The sequence below is a fragment of the Suillus fuscotomentosus genome (genome assembly GCF_016647785.1).
Source record: "Suillus fuscotomentosus strain FC203 chromosome Unknown F5891scaffold_135, whole genome shotgun sequence".
NCBI classification, from domain to species: Eukaryota; Fungi; Basidiomycota; class Agaricomycetes; order Boletales; family Suillaceae; genus Suillus; species Suillus fuscotomentosus.
In genome coordinates, this window is record NW_024539647.1 from 30492 (window position 1) to 46128 (window position 15637).

At 46.7% G+C, this 15637-nt stretch overlaps 4 protein-coding genes across 4 annotated transcripts; all 4 read right to left on the reverse strand.

The window, feature by feature from the left end:
- Nucleotides 1–193: 193 nt before the first annotated feature.
- Nucleotides 194–4039, reverse strand: F5891DRAFT_1212658 (uncharacterized protein; the record flags this gene model as incomplete). Its single annotated transcript, XM_041369233.1, has 19 exons — nucleotides 194–809; nucleotides 864–1054; nucleotides 1104–1405; nucleotides 1458–1781; nucleotides 1832–1937; nucleotides 1989–2021; nucleotides 2071–2178; nucleotides 2230–2316; nucleotides 2368–2559; nucleotides 2612–2623; nucleotides 2684–2757; nucleotides 2810–2821; nucleotides 2879–2923; nucleotides 2976–3067; nucleotides 3130–3294; nucleotides 3350–3605; nucleotides 3657–3731; nucleotides 3786–3818; nucleotides 3872–4039. The coding sequence occupies 19 exons, from the start codon at nucleotides 4037–4039 to the stop codon at nucleotides 445–447; spliced, it is 2640 nt and encodes an 879-aa protein (XP_041217896.1). The 3' UTR covers nucleotides 194–444.
- A 1566-nt stretch (nucleotides 4040–5605) lies between these two features.
- On the reverse strand, nucleotides 5606–8197 carry F5891DRAFT_1117742 (major facilitator superfamily domain-containing protein). The gene is made up of 14 exons (XM_041363818.1): nucleotides 7806–8197; nucleotides 7725–7751; nucleotides 7586–7662; nucleotides 7461–7529; nucleotides 7222–7410; nucleotides 6807–7163; nucleotides 6542–6747; nucleotides 6445–6490; nucleotides 6347–6384; nucleotides 6197–6296; nucleotides 6057–6149; nucleotides 5982–5998; nucleotides 5807–5920; nucleotides 5606–5753 (listed from the first exon to the last, which is right to left on the reverse strand). Exons 1-14 carry the CDS (start codon nucleotides 7940–7942, stop codon nucleotides 5709–5711), a joined length of 1515 nt encoding a protein of 504 aa, XP_041217897.1. The 5' UTR covers nucleotides 7943–8197; the 3' UTR covers nucleotides 5606–5708.
- A 1206-nt stretch (nucleotides 8198–9403) lies between these two features.
- F5891DRAFT_1197909 (uncharacterized protein) lies at nucleotides 9404–12853 on the reverse strand (the record flags this gene model as incomplete). The annotated part of the gene is made up of 9 exons (XM_041368560.1): nucleotides 9404–9598; nucleotides 9654–9800; nucleotides 9849–10034; nucleotides 11333–11356; nucleotides 11402–11455; nucleotides 11507–11524; nucleotides 11578–11699; nucleotides 11749–12445; nucleotides 12491–12853. 9 exons carry the CDS (start codon nucleotides 12851–12853, stop codon nucleotides 9404–9406), a joined length of 1806 nt encoding a protein of 601 aa, XP_041217898.1.
- Nucleotides 12854–13593: 740 nt separating this feature from the next.
- On the reverse strand, nucleotides 13594–15618 carry F5891DRAFT_1197910 (uncharacterized protein; the record flags this gene model as incomplete). The annotated part of the gene is made up of 3 exons (XM_041368561.1): nucleotides 13594–14292; nucleotides 14345–14505; nucleotides 14562–15618. The coding sequence occupies 3 exons, from the start codon at nucleotides 15616–15618 to the stop codon at nucleotides 13594–13596; spliced, it is 1917 nt and encodes a 638-aa protein (XP_041217899.1).
- Between the last annotated feature and the right edge of the window lie 19 nt (nucleotides 15619–15637).

Below are 15637 nucleotides of genomic sequence, written 5' to 3' on the forward strand. Positions count from 1 at the left end.
TAGAGAAGAAACCACGATCCACCCAATGGGAATTCACTGTCAAACAGCCAGCGATGAAAAGCGAACATTGCAGTATACCTTGGTGGTGGTAGTACCACGATGAGGCACGACGAGGCCAGTGCAGTCTGGTGGGGATGTGGTGTTGAAGCCAGAGACATTGATGCGAAATAGGAGACGGCGTGTCTGACATTCTCGTTGGCGCGTGATGTAGATGTCAGTGAGTCAAAGAGAGGGAAGATGAACGCAGATGAGCGCCAACACACGATACCAGCACCGATTGGCAACACATGCAAACAAATGTGCGAGGAAGCTGGGCGATGGTGCATAAGTTGAGGGTGAGAGGAGTGGCACATCGCATACACGCCTCATAAACGAACACTTTGCAGGTAGTTTATCATACTACTATCATCCATTGTCCAGGCGACTTGTTACAACCTTTTCCTTTCAGAACACTACTAGGGACTTCTCTATATCCCATCCCATATTCTGCAGTCCGGGCTTGACGGCATGTGTTATCATAGCATCAGGACCGCACGGTAGGATGAGTCCATGCTCAGAGTGGCGAGGCATGTGCTCCGACAGCAACACATCATTAATTCGCCCAACGCTGTACGGCCACTCCTCAGGAGCGACACTAAGCGTGTAGTGCAGCTTAAAACGCCCCCTGCCATGTAATGCAAAGAGTGTGTCAAGTTCTTCTCTACAGAGGATGTCCTGCTCTGTCTTGTTCGCACTGATCACCCACACTCGGGTCTCGCTTTCCGCGTTTTGGAAGATACTGCAAAGCACCTGGAGGATCGGTGTTATCCCTGCACAACTTTATTTAGTATTGCACGTTTACGATGTTGCATTCGAAGTCATACCACTTCCACCGCAAATCATGCCGACTTCTTTGATGGTCTTCCTTATCCCGTTCCACAATGCAGTGCTTGGCCCGTCCCAAATGAAGGACCCTAACGGCCCCTTGAGCTCCACGCTATCTCCGATACGTAATTGATGGAAGCCAGTGGTCATCTTCCCTCCAGTGGGGATTGACGCGGAAGGAAGATACAATCTAATGAAGACTTCAGTGCGAAGAGCATATCCTGATGAAGAATATGAACTTGATGAGAAAGTCGATGAAGCCTACTGCGTCTTGTTGCGATACCGGAGTATAAGCCCTCTGTACCATCTCCCCGGTATCCTGTCGGCGTAAGCGAACGAAAACATGTTGTCCAACTGGCAGACCTAGCGGCTGGTCTCCTTTTGGCAAGGCGAAACGATACAGGTAAGAATCGTGGTTGATCTGCTTGATGGCACACAATTCAATATCCTTCCATCGGCTGCGCTCTAGAAAGGTTCCATCGGACTGCGTTGTTATGGGCCTTTCTCTGGTTAAACTGGTTACAAGGGTACCAATGTGGTGCTGTAAAACGGCCCATAAACCAACGTTCTACTGCAAAATCACGAGGACTTACCTCAGCCAATTTTTGTTTGCCTTCTGCAGAATGTATGGCGAAGAAGTCTTCGGACGCATCTTCGCCAGCTACAAGCAATATAGAGTCCCCGCCTCCTGGGTGGTCCTTTAGAAATGGAGTTCCATCGTAAACCTCACCGTTGATGACAAACCACGGTTGCTGTCGATCTTGCGCCCTGAACTCTTCCAGAGTAATTTTCCGATTCATGCCAGGCTTGGTCAAGCAGACCTTATCTGATTCGTGCTTTGGAGCACGTGGTGCGAGATCCTGTCCTTTTTCGCCGGAGACAGGCTTTGTAATATCCTCCCCTACCGCTTTCATGCGCTGATTTCTACCATCAGGATTTGTTTCTGGGACCAAAGATTAAGCATCACCTCCATCCATCCTCCATTCGCTGTCCCAGCGAGTGTTGGATGTTCAAATTGCAAGACGATTTTCCCGTCATCGTTGATGGTTCTATGAACGGCAATGCGAAACCACCTGCCAGCAGCTCGCAACAGGGCGCAGAATATCAGGTTTATCAAGACGTACCAGTTGTTCATCATGCCAAGTGCATGCCAATACCTGGGAACAGTTGATGTTAATGAACCCGCACAGTACGGTCCTGCCTTACATGTCTCTTTGTTGGAACGCGAGGCCTTCATCCATAGCTCTAACCATCAACACATCACAGCTCGCTAGAATGTCATGCGAGACATCAAATGTCCAGAAGCACCAACAGCTAGATGGGATCTGAACATTTTTCATTGCAGCGGTAATGGTTGCTGCTCACAAGGACGTATCGCGCTCTGATGCGTCAAGAGTTCCATAAAATGGGTCTTGGTGACGCACTTCTCTGAATCGGTCCTCAGGATACTCACTTTTTGACACGATATCAATGAGGTGTCGATTCTGAAGCGTGTAGACGTACATGTTTCCCAATGTCCATGTCTCCCCTTGGTCAAGCGAAACCTCGACGCGGGTCACCCTGCGACCTCCACCTGCATACGCATATCCTCGTATAGGATATGATGCGATTGTGCCATTCTCATCCGGCGTCTTATTGATGTAGAGATTTTCATTATGATCCGGTTTCGCGATGACGCTATTGACGTTAAGCTCCCTGAAGACTCTTGTTCAACATGTGGTACATAAGAGAGCAAGATTAAACCAACGTGATGATGTATCTGAGATATCCTCGATCTGGTGAGTAACTTGCTGAGGAACGCCAGAGCACTCGAACTAACCTTGGGTCATACCACCAATGCTTCTCAGCGCGGGCTTGGTCAGGCATAACCTGCGCTGGTAACATTTTGTTGTCCTATGCAACATTAGTGCAATTCATCCTCGAGGATAAAGTGATCTACGCATACCCAAAAGTGCAACTGCATGAACAAAACCATCAGTCGACGCTTATTTGAGTTGTACAAGAACTGGCATACGTGGTGCTGGCTTTCGCGACTACTTATTTCGATGCGTCTCAGCCACTAAGTGGTATCTAATTGACTATGGGTTCATTGTCATCGGGAAACACCTTACTTTAACAGACCGTCCACCGATCTGACCCGGCACAATGATGCGCACGGGAAAACCATGGTCTGGTTCCAACGGTAAACCATTCATTGCCCGGGCTAATGTAGAAGGTCAGGAAGAATCATAACACTGTAAATGATTCGAGTTACCAAGAGCATACCCTTGTCCTTATTGGAAGCCCATGACAGTCGCTGCGATGTTCCATAGGGCCCGTTCGGAAGCTTGTCTCCGCCTTCAAAGACAACGTATTTGGCTTGTCTACAAATTGGTCTCACGTAATTCAATACGTCGGCCAGATATACGCCTGTCCAAAGGGCTGTTGATACTTGATATTGATGTTGGTGAGGACTTGTTTGAATTAACACGAGTTGAAACCTCACCTCCCGCTGCTCCCCAGCTGAAGCCAAGTGTCTTGCGGATGACATTCTGTTCTTTCCGCCTGTTGCCGGCGCATACAAGGGTTACAGGAATGCTAACAACGGGAAACTTTTCTCGGAGCTCTTGTAGAGTGAATGTAACCTCTCGTTCCACCAGACCATGCACATGGATTGTCCAGTTAGCAGCTATCTCGTGGTTGACCTGTGGCACTGCACCATGATTCCGCACGAAATGCAGGCGAGGTGGAGTGAAGAATCCCTGTAAAGACGCTCTCAGTCCCGTGCAAAACATCGGAAACAAGATACCTACACACTCAAATAGATCATTGAGTCGCGCTTCAGAGTTAAACGGATGTTTTCCCGTCAATCGTACGAGTTCTGGATTCTGAGCGCAGAGGACTCAAAAATCACGCAGATATCATTGATTTACTGTCCTTACACGATTGACCCAGTTATCTGGCGTGTCAAGATCCTGGTGAATGTAAATGTCAAATTAACGTTGTGCGCTGAAATATTCAGCACAACCTGCTGAGCTACTTCTGTTGGGGTAGCATTGATTGGGAGCTGTGGGAGGCACTGGGGAAGTTGGGGACCATTCCTTTCGGGCCCGTCGAGGAATGAGGGAAAGAACGCTACAGGTAGACCATCCTGAAGTTTCTGGTTGGTGAGGTCCGGGGAGCGTACCAAGGACATGAAAGCAATAGACGGAGTGGTAGCAGGTGATCGAATGCACTAGGTGAGTCGGCGGATGAACTTGAAGTCCTTGAGAATTGTGGGGTGACAGTCAAATATTGGGTCGCCACTAGCACTGCTCGGCGTTCGATAATACTAACCATCTCTCAAGTCACGCGGGGAATTTATCTCGTTATTGTCATGGTCCTTTCAAGTGTTCGGCCAGAAACTGATTTAGTTCTGTCAACTGATAAGCTGTTATCGATTAGCACGCATGGAACTTACGGAAGACTGAAGTTGAATCCCTTGGAAAGTTTCGCAGTGCCTGCGGCTTGGCGGACGTAACTAAATTTTGGACATCAAAGAAGTGACCAGAGCAGGTGCCTGGGGTCCTACGATGAAACATAACATCTCAATACAGTTCATATCGGACTTCCCCTTATTGATAGTACCATTCAACAGTCCCGCCTGTTGCGATATTCAATGGGCGCATGAAGTACACCAGAGTGGCAAGCTCATTCGAGGCTCATATTGGTCACCTTGATCGTAGCTATGTCCGATGTCACCTCTCGCAGCGCACGACTAATATCGACTGACAATATTGTGGTACCACAGTGATGTACTAGCTGGCACTAGACCATTATCTTCATGCCCGTGCTGAGCGCTGATTCCTCGTAGTGATGCGTTACTCGGCACCTTCCGCTAGCAACCCTTACCCCGGTCATTAGCACGACGGCTTTCTCATCTTTTCAAATGGCTATGAGTCAGGATTATTCGACCAATTCCATTCCTCCACTGATGTGCAACATATATCAGACCCAGTGCACTCAGCACTGCTGCAATCGTATCAGCTATCTTGGGATATCTCATGCGCGGGACCCGCAACTGTAAGCACCTATGTAGCAGCTAGAAGCGGTGAGGGAAACAATGAAATCTGGCATATTGTAAGGACGCGGCGATTTCGACATTCGTGCGTGCGCGCCACTTGAGCTCCGCTGGCGCTCCAACATCTTTGAGGCTCCTTTTTATTTCGGTCTCCGCATGCTCCTTCCGCACCCCAATGGCTTCTGCGTGCTCTTTTCATGGTATCGTTGGCATTCAAAATGCTACACCTTCTAGACGAATTCAACGAGATTATATTAGATGCATCGCCAGGAGATTATCATGGCATGGAGTCACACGGACAATGAAGACAGACCATATGCGATGGCAGCAGCAGTGCTTGCGCACCGACAGCTGTACACTCCACTGCCAAGAGTGCGAGGTCGTAGAGACAACGGCTAACGTAGTATAGATGAATCAGACCGCCTGAAGCGCTTGTCTAGCTATAAAAAAACTCTTTTACATGTCAGAGGTAGTCTAGGCTAGTTCAATCGTACATGTTGTCACTCGAAACATCCCTGGTAAGAGATCTGAGTATATGACCATTTTCGACTGACATCTTTCATTCAAAACTAGTAGGTTCAGTCGATACTCTCCTGCTCGAACTCACTTTGACATCGACGCAGCCTTCCCGATTGATTGATTGAAATAAGAGTTCGGAAGTGCTCAGTTATTATTCTCACTATCATACAGGACAGGAATATCTCACATCAGTCAAGATGCAGGCTCATGTGGTTGGACGATACGAACAGACGAAAGCATTTTCCTTAAAGAAACGTACTGTAAGAATGGTACTTAGGTACCTTGTTCAAAACTGAGGTACACGGATAATACAGAGTAAGAGGTTCACACCCTGGGGTGCTATCTCAGTACTCATTGTATAGGGTGGGTGGACCTTTTACTTACAACTGTGATGACACCAGCAATCCAAAATGCCCTGCCAAGAGGATATGGTTGAAAGCGGAAGATAATCGCGAAGAATATCCCTCCAAGATTTCCCATGGCACCTACAATTCCGGTCTAGACCAGTCAAGTTTGAATCATTCTGCCATCACCACACACCAAGTGATGTAAGACTGACCATGAATCCATTGGAGTCTTGTGACAGAACAGGATCAGTCATGAAAATTGGCAATTTAGTACACTGAACACGGACTGGGGTTGCAATGTGGAACAAGAGAAAAGTTAACTCCATTGGCGACCTCATTGAACATTGCGACAATGACAAAGATCACAATGATGACCTCAACTGGTGTTGCTGTCAGGCATCAGTGATAAATTGAGGTCCGAACTCACGAGATGGATGAGAGTGGTTGTCAATGTAAAAACCAAGACCAAGCGATAAAAGCCCTTGAGCGACTCCACAAGCGATGGTCAGGTACTTCTTGCCAGGCACCTGCAGAGCCTCTTCAAACCGATTTCATGCACAATGTCAATGGCACTTACACCAAATTTGACATATATGAGATCTCCGAAATATCCGCCTGTAATGAGATGGTGGTTATGAGGAGGAGATAGCTTAGCTTGCGAAGAAAGTGACTAACCAAGCGGCCGGAAGAACACATTAAGGAGACCATATATGCCTGCAATCTGATAAACCTGTCATCACATAGGTCATGGCGACTGTTAAAGGAGACTCACATAGCCAGCTTTGGTTTGGCCAAAAGTGGGGGACTTGAATAGGGTATACAGAACGGTAGCCAAGTTGACTTGAATAGCAAGCTCGTAGCCGAAAGTGGTCATATAAGCCAATGAGGGAAGCCAGGTCAGTGGGTTTAGAACGATTTCATACGCCGTGTTCAGGGAAAGTGGATTGTTGACAGCAGCGTCCAATTCTGAAACCAAGTCTATAACATTCGGTTAAGCGAACAAGAAAAATCAACAAAAGAGAACGATAAGCACTGACTTGTAGCAGTAACAGCAGTAACAGTAACCTCGATGTTCTTCTCGTCTCCAGTCTCGATATCATCACCAGACTTTGTTTTTATATTCTCGCTATTGCTCGTTTGATCATCTGACGTAGGAAGTGTAGTGGCAACAGCTTTATAACGATCACTCCATTTGCCCGCGGGATGGTCAGTGCCAAACATTAGAGTGGCAGCAGCAACAGAGAGGAGAATGGGAACAGGAACGATTGCAAATGCCACCCGCCAGGCAACGTGAGGGCTCATACCGTTAGCAAGTAATTGATTGAAGAGAGCGATCATGATGATGAACGTGAAGCCGCCACCCGTATCTCCCCAGCCTCCGCCTAAGGCATTTGCTGTGAATTCGACTATATTAGAATACCCAACACATTAGATTTTTAAACAGAGTTTCACCTGTACCAACGACATTCTTATCAAAGAACGCAGTGTTCCAAGCTTGACAAGAGACAAATGTGGCACCGAGAATGCCAATGAAGAACCGGACAATGTAGAGACCTTGCACAGTTGATATGGTTCCAGCAAGGCCAGAAGGAATCGTCCCTATAATGAGAAGACCCGCCATCACCTTGCGGGGCCCATATCCTACAAGATCAAATATATGAAGTACTAGGGTGTCGAACTGTACTACTCACGATCGACGAGGAGACCTGATATAAGCCGTACAACAAGGGTGGCGCACAGCGAAACAATATTCGAATTCCCTTAACAGTGTTTCAGATCATAACTAACAGTGCATGGGCTCGGAATTTGAACGTACCGACTTCCTCAGATGTCAAGTTCAAGTCAGTCTTGATGGCATCTGGAATGAGAGGGGCGAATGCGAACCACGATAAGCTGTATAAACAAATCACGTTTAGTGGCTAACGTGCACAAAACATCTAATAAATCTCATTCACAAGGCGACAAAAAATCCAAGCCACGACCTGCATGGCTACCAATAAGATATGACACTGTATACACTGCTTAGAGAAACGTACAGATGGAAATTGCGAGAGTACTGATTGTTCAGCGAGAAAATAGGGATCGTGGAACATTTGCTGTTACTGGGATTGATCACTGGGTAGCGCATGCTCGCATACGCATTGCTAATGCCAGAAAGTGTCAGGGCAGGCATAGGCGCAGTCGACGAAAATACAGTGTTGAAGGGCGAATTGCAAGAATCTTGAACGGAGTATGAGCGTCTTGGGTTTTATTTTAATCACTGACCCAAGCAAGCTAAGACATTGGTCCAACAGTGAGTGACAGACTTCCAAGGATAATTGATCACGATAAAGAAGATGGGAACCTGAAATACGTATCCACCGACACGGCCCCAATCATCAAGGTCAGGATGCTGTCAGTGGCGCATGAAGAGTGGTTACTGAGGCACCCTGAGTGCTACCCTTGGCAGCACTTTGGCATCAGTGAACCGGTGAAGAGACCACCTGGGTAACACCATATATGGTACATATTAGTAACGATTATGACATACCATACCTGTTACTAAGTAGGGGCGAAATCATACGCTGCAGCACTTCAGCAATAGCCGCAGCACTCAGCAGTCAGCCCATACTGTCATGATGATATATCTATTCTGTACTGTTAGCCAGAAACCCTGATACATCCTCCTGTTTCCTCATCCACTGTCCAAATTGGATGTATCCCTTTGTGGCGCTGCTTCACAGGCTTTTACAGGCTTACAAATCATATATACGGGGGGTTGGATACCATACATGGAAGTTATTCACCCGTTGGCCCTTGCACCCCCCAGTAGGACCAATACTAGTTTGTTCTTCTGCATCGGCTTCCATTGATTGGATCTTCCCATTGGCAGGTCTGTCGACAGGTGGATCTCTGATTGTATCTAAGACCTGATGTGAGTACTTAGATCAGAAGCAATGAATGCATCGTCGATTCATCAAAGTGTAACTTTTCAACTTTACCTTCGAAAGCCACTGCATTCCCCATGTTAAGTATGATCCAAACCATTTGTCATGGACAGACTAAGACAGTGAATTGAGTGACACGCGTAAGTAACTACATTAATGGTTGTCAAGGATCGGATCTCTTTGCTCAAAGTCGATTGTACACTGCATTGAAGAGATATGGAACATCAGTAAACTATTTGGCGCTGTACAGTGTGCAAGCTCTACAGCTTGGTCCCAATTAGTCAGTTCATCACAGTAACACTTTGTGCTGTGGATCTCTGTACAGACACCCACAGACCACACAGTAATTATGAAATTCTACCTAAATTGCAAATTTTTTTGCTGTCCATCTTTGTACAGACACTCACAGCACATCCAGAGAATCGGAGCTGTACAGACATTGCTCGCTGTACTGTTTACATTACACTGGACAGAATTTTAAACAAAAATCATATTGAATCACATGACTATGACAGACGGTACTAGATCATGATCGGGAATACAATGATATGGTGCGCTAAAACGATAAATGCTTGGTTGATATAAAACAGGACGAAATGTTAGTTGAGAAGAATCTGCAGGTGGTCGTGCCTCGCCTTAACAACTCCTTCGAGATTCATAGCTGTAGCCCTGTACAAATGAAAATCAGTATGAAAATTTTCACGGAGTCAAGATCCTTGCCATCCTGCTGCAGCCCATTCTTGCAGTTGAGCTAACAGCCTAGGCCCATGATACACATCCTTGAGGATACATTTGAGCAATTCCAGCATCTGACGATAGATAGGTCCGTAGTCCTTCGTGGAAAAATTCAAGTATGACTTTCCGTGTCCATTCTTCGCAAGGCCGTCGAGGACACAATTGAACTAATAATAAAAACGCAAAATTAACATACAATATTGGTAAAGGAGAGAAAGTTACTGCTGCAGCAACCAAAGCCAAACATGAAAGCAGCAATTCTGTGCGGAAGATCTCCGGCATCCTTTGCGCAATTTGGTATGGTCCTGTGTAGAAGAATGAGATGACGGTTTCACGAAGGGCAGGATGAGCGAAGTTTCGTATTCTCCCCTGGCAATCTTCCATTAGTACAATTGCAATCGGCACCAGATCACTTACCTGTTCATCCACCCCAAACCATAAGAAAAATGATCCTTTGATTAATTCAGCTGCAGCATGTTCGATCCAAGCAGCACATTCTTGAACGGGGACTGAAAGTGGAGGAACAAGCAAATATGATACTGGTACAGTGCTTATCGCGGTCTTCTTCAAGTCAGATCGCCAAGTTGAAAGATCGTCGTACAGCTTTCAGTATAGACCGTCATTGAGGTATCAGCACAAAATGAATTATACACCTACCAACCGAGTCATATTGAATTTTTGCTTTGGCCAAACCCCTGCATCACAATATGACAGATGAGTTCAAGAACGAATAAGAACGAATGAGTACTTGCCAGCTTCAAATTGTTTGCCATTTGTATCCCACACGACCAACACTGCAACAAGAACTTCAGTTATTGTTCCTGGTAGATTCTTCACCAAAGTTGGAAATGGGTTCTCCAGGGCGTGTTGCACACGACATTCTGCTTTGGCATCCTCCAGAAAACTTTTCCAGCACGGCCCGTACCAAGATAATTGATCGGGTGTTGGCCCACCATGCGATGACCTGGATTTTTTGTTTTTTGACGGCTGAACACTAGACTCGGTCACTTGATCCAATAGTTTGAGGGATTCAGGCTCAGGAAGGCGGTGTAGAGAATCATGCCTCTCATGGTGTGATATGGTAGTTTTCACTAAGAAGTACATAGCACGAACTCATAGCATCACTCTGTGTACTATCCACAGTGATTCCTATATGCGCAGCTTTCCCATGCAACGCGCACCATGCGCGCACCATTCCCGCGCTTCGCGATGTATATGCGCGCGCGCTTTCCCACGCTTGCGTGCCCTTTAGCGCCAGCCATCCAGATGCATCCATCCACTGTCCACCATGTTCTCTAGTGCGTATATTTCTATTTCTCTCATTGCATATTATTCCATCTTTATTTTTATCATGGACTCTCACATATATATATTTTTACATACCTACTCGGTAGCGCTTCGGCTCCGCATGACTGCGCTTAGGCGCGCTATATAAGCGCCAGCAGTACATACTATTACTCACTTACTTTTTACTACACTTTTTCACCCATCTTTACTTACCTACTTAATACCTAGAAAGTCATAGTAGATCTCTATTCATTTGCATCACTCTTCTCTTATCTTGTATCATATCATCACTTAAGTTTAGTCTTTCTTATTTCGCACCTCGCGCGCGCGCCTTTCCCGCGCTTCGCACTAATACGCGCGCGCATTCCCACGCCTTCGTACCTTGCGTGCACCTGCGCTTTCTCGCGCTTCGCATTTCCGCGCATACCTCTAGATCTTTGCTGTACTCACTTCCCCTTTAGGGTCGAACGCACTTGTCTCCTCAAGTAACGCAGACTAGGCAACGCGCGACCTTTCAACATTTATAGATACTGTCAGGAGCATCATTAGTTCCTAGCAGTATTGTTGTTTCTACAGCGGGGCTTTCCATTTTTCTTATGGTGGCGTTGCAATACATCGTCGGGCTTTGAGGTAATGGTCTGCTCAATCATGAGTGTCAATTAAGATGATCTCCCTGATCTTACCTCCATGTGTTGGGACCATTGCCCTTGCAGTCCTGGTGAGCTGTCCAGAGGGCCCTTGAAAGAAAAGCAATGTAAGCATGATACAATTGAATGATTGGATCATACCTTAGAGCTTTTGTTCCGCTGAACAAACAATTTAAAATGAGAATTGGTCTCGGCCAGACTAGAAAAATTACTGAGGTTTTATCAAGGCTCGTTTGGGCAATCACATCATCATTGTGCGAGTACTGGAATTCAAATTCAGGTGTGAGAGTGCGAGTGACTGCAGGTTGCGAAGGTAGTGCATCTTCTAAAAATCCTACAAAATTGAATTAGTGAAGAGAAAAAAATCGCTATGAAATATTTACCTGGATGTTCTTTCTGGTGTCGGCCAACCTCCCCCCAACCAAAATCCTGCGAGCCCTTAACTGTGTCGTTGTTATCGCCCTCCTCTTCGTCCTTTCCGTCATCCTCTTCATCGGCATCTTCATCGTCGCTGTCATCACTATCATCACTGCTGCTACTGCCTTTGGAGTCACTGTGCTCCTCGGATCCTAGCAGCCTCAAACGATACTGAGCCCTAACAGTGTCATCCTCCTGGCGTAGGGCTGGATCCAAGTTCTGCTCCAAAAACACGGACCTTGGCAATACCGGACTTTCAGGGACAACAGTCTGGGTGTGCTGTTCAGCGATAGCATCCCTGGCTCGCTGCTCTGTGATTGCATCCCTAGCTCGCTGTGCTGCAACTGTGTTCCTAGCTTGCTGCTCCGCGATTGCATCCCTAGCTCGCTGCTCAGCGATTGTGTCCCTAGCTCTCTGCTCAGCGATAGCATCAGGAGCATGCTGCTCAACGACCTTTGTCCTAATGGCGACATATGGGTCGTTCAATGCGTGAAGATTGAGCTCGGTAGTATCGGAATGAGCGATTTCTGTAGTGCTTGGAGTAGCAAATCCGAACCTTCCACCAGGTTGCTGCGATGTAAAGCTGGGCCCTGTGTGAATGATATCCATGGCTGGGACATCTGGATGGGTATCTAGATGTGAGCTATACGGTGGAGGAACCTCCTGCAGGCAAATCAACGTAAGTAACAACATTAATTAGATGCTTACCTTTGAAGACTTCTTTCGACCTTTACGACACAGTTCTGGGGCTTGAGGATTGACTGGAATGTTGGGGCCAAGAGACGTCGTGCCCTTACATCCATAGGTTTGAGGCTTAGATTGTAGTGCTGATCCGATCTTCTCCAGCTGCATGTTCCTACCTCCAGTTCCAGCATTAGGGCAGCCAGAATGCCAGGGTGCATTGTCTCCCACTTCTGCTGCAGTGAGGCCAAGGGATACAAGAGGTACCGCGCCGGGTACTTCAGCAACGTCTGCAGCCCGAGTCTTCTTGGGCAAGCCAGCCTTTGAAGCATCAGATCCTTTGCGCTTGGACCTTTTCTTCTTGGGACTGGTGACAGTGTGAGGAGGCATGACTGCAAGAAAGAACGCAGGAGAAGGTGACTCTAACAAATTAGATCAGACTCACAAGGGTTTTATATCATGCGCATACTGTGCGATATTCACATGGCTAGCAAGAGAAAACTTCATCATTCATAAGGCCAATAGTAATAAGGAAACACACCTAAGTCATCACGAGGATTTAATATCATGTCTCGTGCTCAATATTCGCATGACTAGCGAGAAAAACTTCATCATTAGTAACAGTAACAGTACTAAAGAAACACACCATGACCTGAGCCGATGTGCAGCCATCGGGTCATCTTTGGAGGAGGAGAACTGCACATTTTTAATGTCCGAGTCCAGCCTGCGGTCCACTAGAAAATGTACTAGAAAAACACGTCAGTTAGTAGTAGTACTCTAGTAAGTGCCAGACTCAGATTGCCGATCACATGAGTCAAAATCTTATTTAATCATGTCCGGACGTCACATAGTAGTAATCCGGTGCAGAGACTAGTAATAGATCGATTGTGAGCTTGAGAGAATGATATACTAGTAGGAATAAACGAGGTGCTGGTAAGTAAGTGTTGTAAGCACATCTTGCCCCAATCTCTGAGTCACTGGCAGTAGTAGACGATCAGCGAGGTTCTAAAAATACTAAAGTCAAGCGGCATGCTATCCATACATCAATAAAGAAGAATGACAGCTGAATATGCATAATGAGTGGGTGCCCAAATTAAACGATCTTTCATACATACAAGCTCCATGTCTGGTCATGCATCACTGCCTGATGCTGAGGAGTCGGACTCGGTATCACCATGGTGAGACTTTTGCCGCTTGGGTGTTGTGGCTGCCACAGAGAAAGACTCTGAAGCAATCTGTTTGCCCTTGACACGACATGTGAGAATGACAGCATCATTCATGAGCATGTTCACAGTAGATACGAGCTCCTCATCGTCAGGAAGCTTGTCAAGATGAGAGTTGAGTACACCAAGAATGGTGTCGAAGGTGACGGGGTGGATCATGTTGTCCACCAGAACTCTACGCCACTCTATTGCAAGGGGGATCAGGGGGTTGAAGTATGGGTGAAATTCGTCTATAAGATGCTTTCCATCTGTCGGATTCGCAAAAAAAGTGATCTTGAAGGTGGCGCATGACGCCAGGTCAAGGTTGGTCCATCGATTTAGTAACGAATTGGGCGAGCATTCCTTGCGCACCATGCCATTGGGACCACAGAACTTGATGCAAACCCATGTGAACACAAACAAAAGGGACTCCAGGTCATCCGAAAAAGTTTGAAGGACGTATGATACAGGTAGCGCTTTAGAATCAGAGGACGATTTCAGGGTTTTTGGTTTTTCGACTGATTTGCGTCCCCGAGTCACTTTTTTCTCCTGAGATTCCAACTCAGCTTCCTGCTGGATGACTGAGACTTGGTTAAGAAGCCCACGTGACATAAAAGGGACTGTGCCCTGGCAAATGAATCAATAAACTGAATGTCTAATCAATACTAAGTATACTTACTGTACCACCAAGGGGATATTTATGATCTGCAGCAATGCGAACCGCAAACTCCCAGTCAATAAGAAAGCCTTCGCTGCCACTAATGTCGTCTAGGATCATCGCGTTGTTAAGACTACAATCCTGATGCAAAATCTGATGTTCCTCCACCGCAGTTTGTTGAACTAACATTAGAAAGCATCAGTTCAAGACGCCCCATGAATTACTCGATAGTACTTACTCTTAACAATATCTCTTAGTGCTCGCACAAACTCCTTAAGTGTTCGGAACATGTGAAGGGGGTGACCACATGGCTTCAAGACAAGATGCACATGAGTGCGACTAGTGCCCTGGGTGCTCCGGCGTTCCTTTTTCCGATATTTTTTGGTAACGTCAGGCGTGCCATCTGACCATTCAACGATCCAATAATCTACCAGCTTTGGAACGCCAGGGACACCATCCATCAACTCCAGCATCTTGATCTCGTTCAGGACTACCCGATCGTTCTTACCCACAACCCAATGGTCTTTGATGATATAGTCTTCATCGTCTAAGGTGACTAAGTAGCAAACGGTGCCACGACCAACAAGGCCCCAGCTTGCAAAAAGAATTCTCTTTATGGTGTAGATTGTCTGCCCTACGCGGATCTTGCCGCAGGGTTCAGGTGATTGAGTAGAATAGGGGAATTGGGAAGGGAGAGGGGTAACAGAATAGATGCTCTCGGTCATCTCAGCCTGGGGTACTTGGGATGCGAGGCTAACAAGGGGAGCACTGTGGGTTGCAGTGGGGTGCACTGGGGGGGGAGGGGCAGGGAAGTACCCTTCGTCCATCGAGTCATGTGTGGGAGAGCCGCTCGGATTCCCTTGCATTGAGTCATGAGTAGAGTCATTAGAAGACTCATCAGAGTTATCGGAGATTGACGATTCAAGAGCATCGCTGGACACTCCATCGGGATCCTCGGGAAATGAAAGAGAATCGGAGGTGGATGCAGCAACAGCATTATCTGTCGTAGTACGTCGGGCAGAAGCATTTTTGATGGGACGATAGACACAGATATCTTTGCTTCGGGGTGCTGCAACAGTCCTCGAGAAGGAAACAGTGGGATCATAGCCGACACACTCCAGACTCCCAAAAGTAATAGCCGCAATGATATGCGAGAATATGTCAGGCTGTGTGTAGATATCGAAGCGAGGGGACACAGCACCACCAGAGTGATCATACATCAAGACTCTTAGGTGGCGATATTCATCTGTGAATGATAATATGAGAGCAAAGTGCCTCCAGGGCTGCTCACTCATCATAAGGTAGGCATGGGTA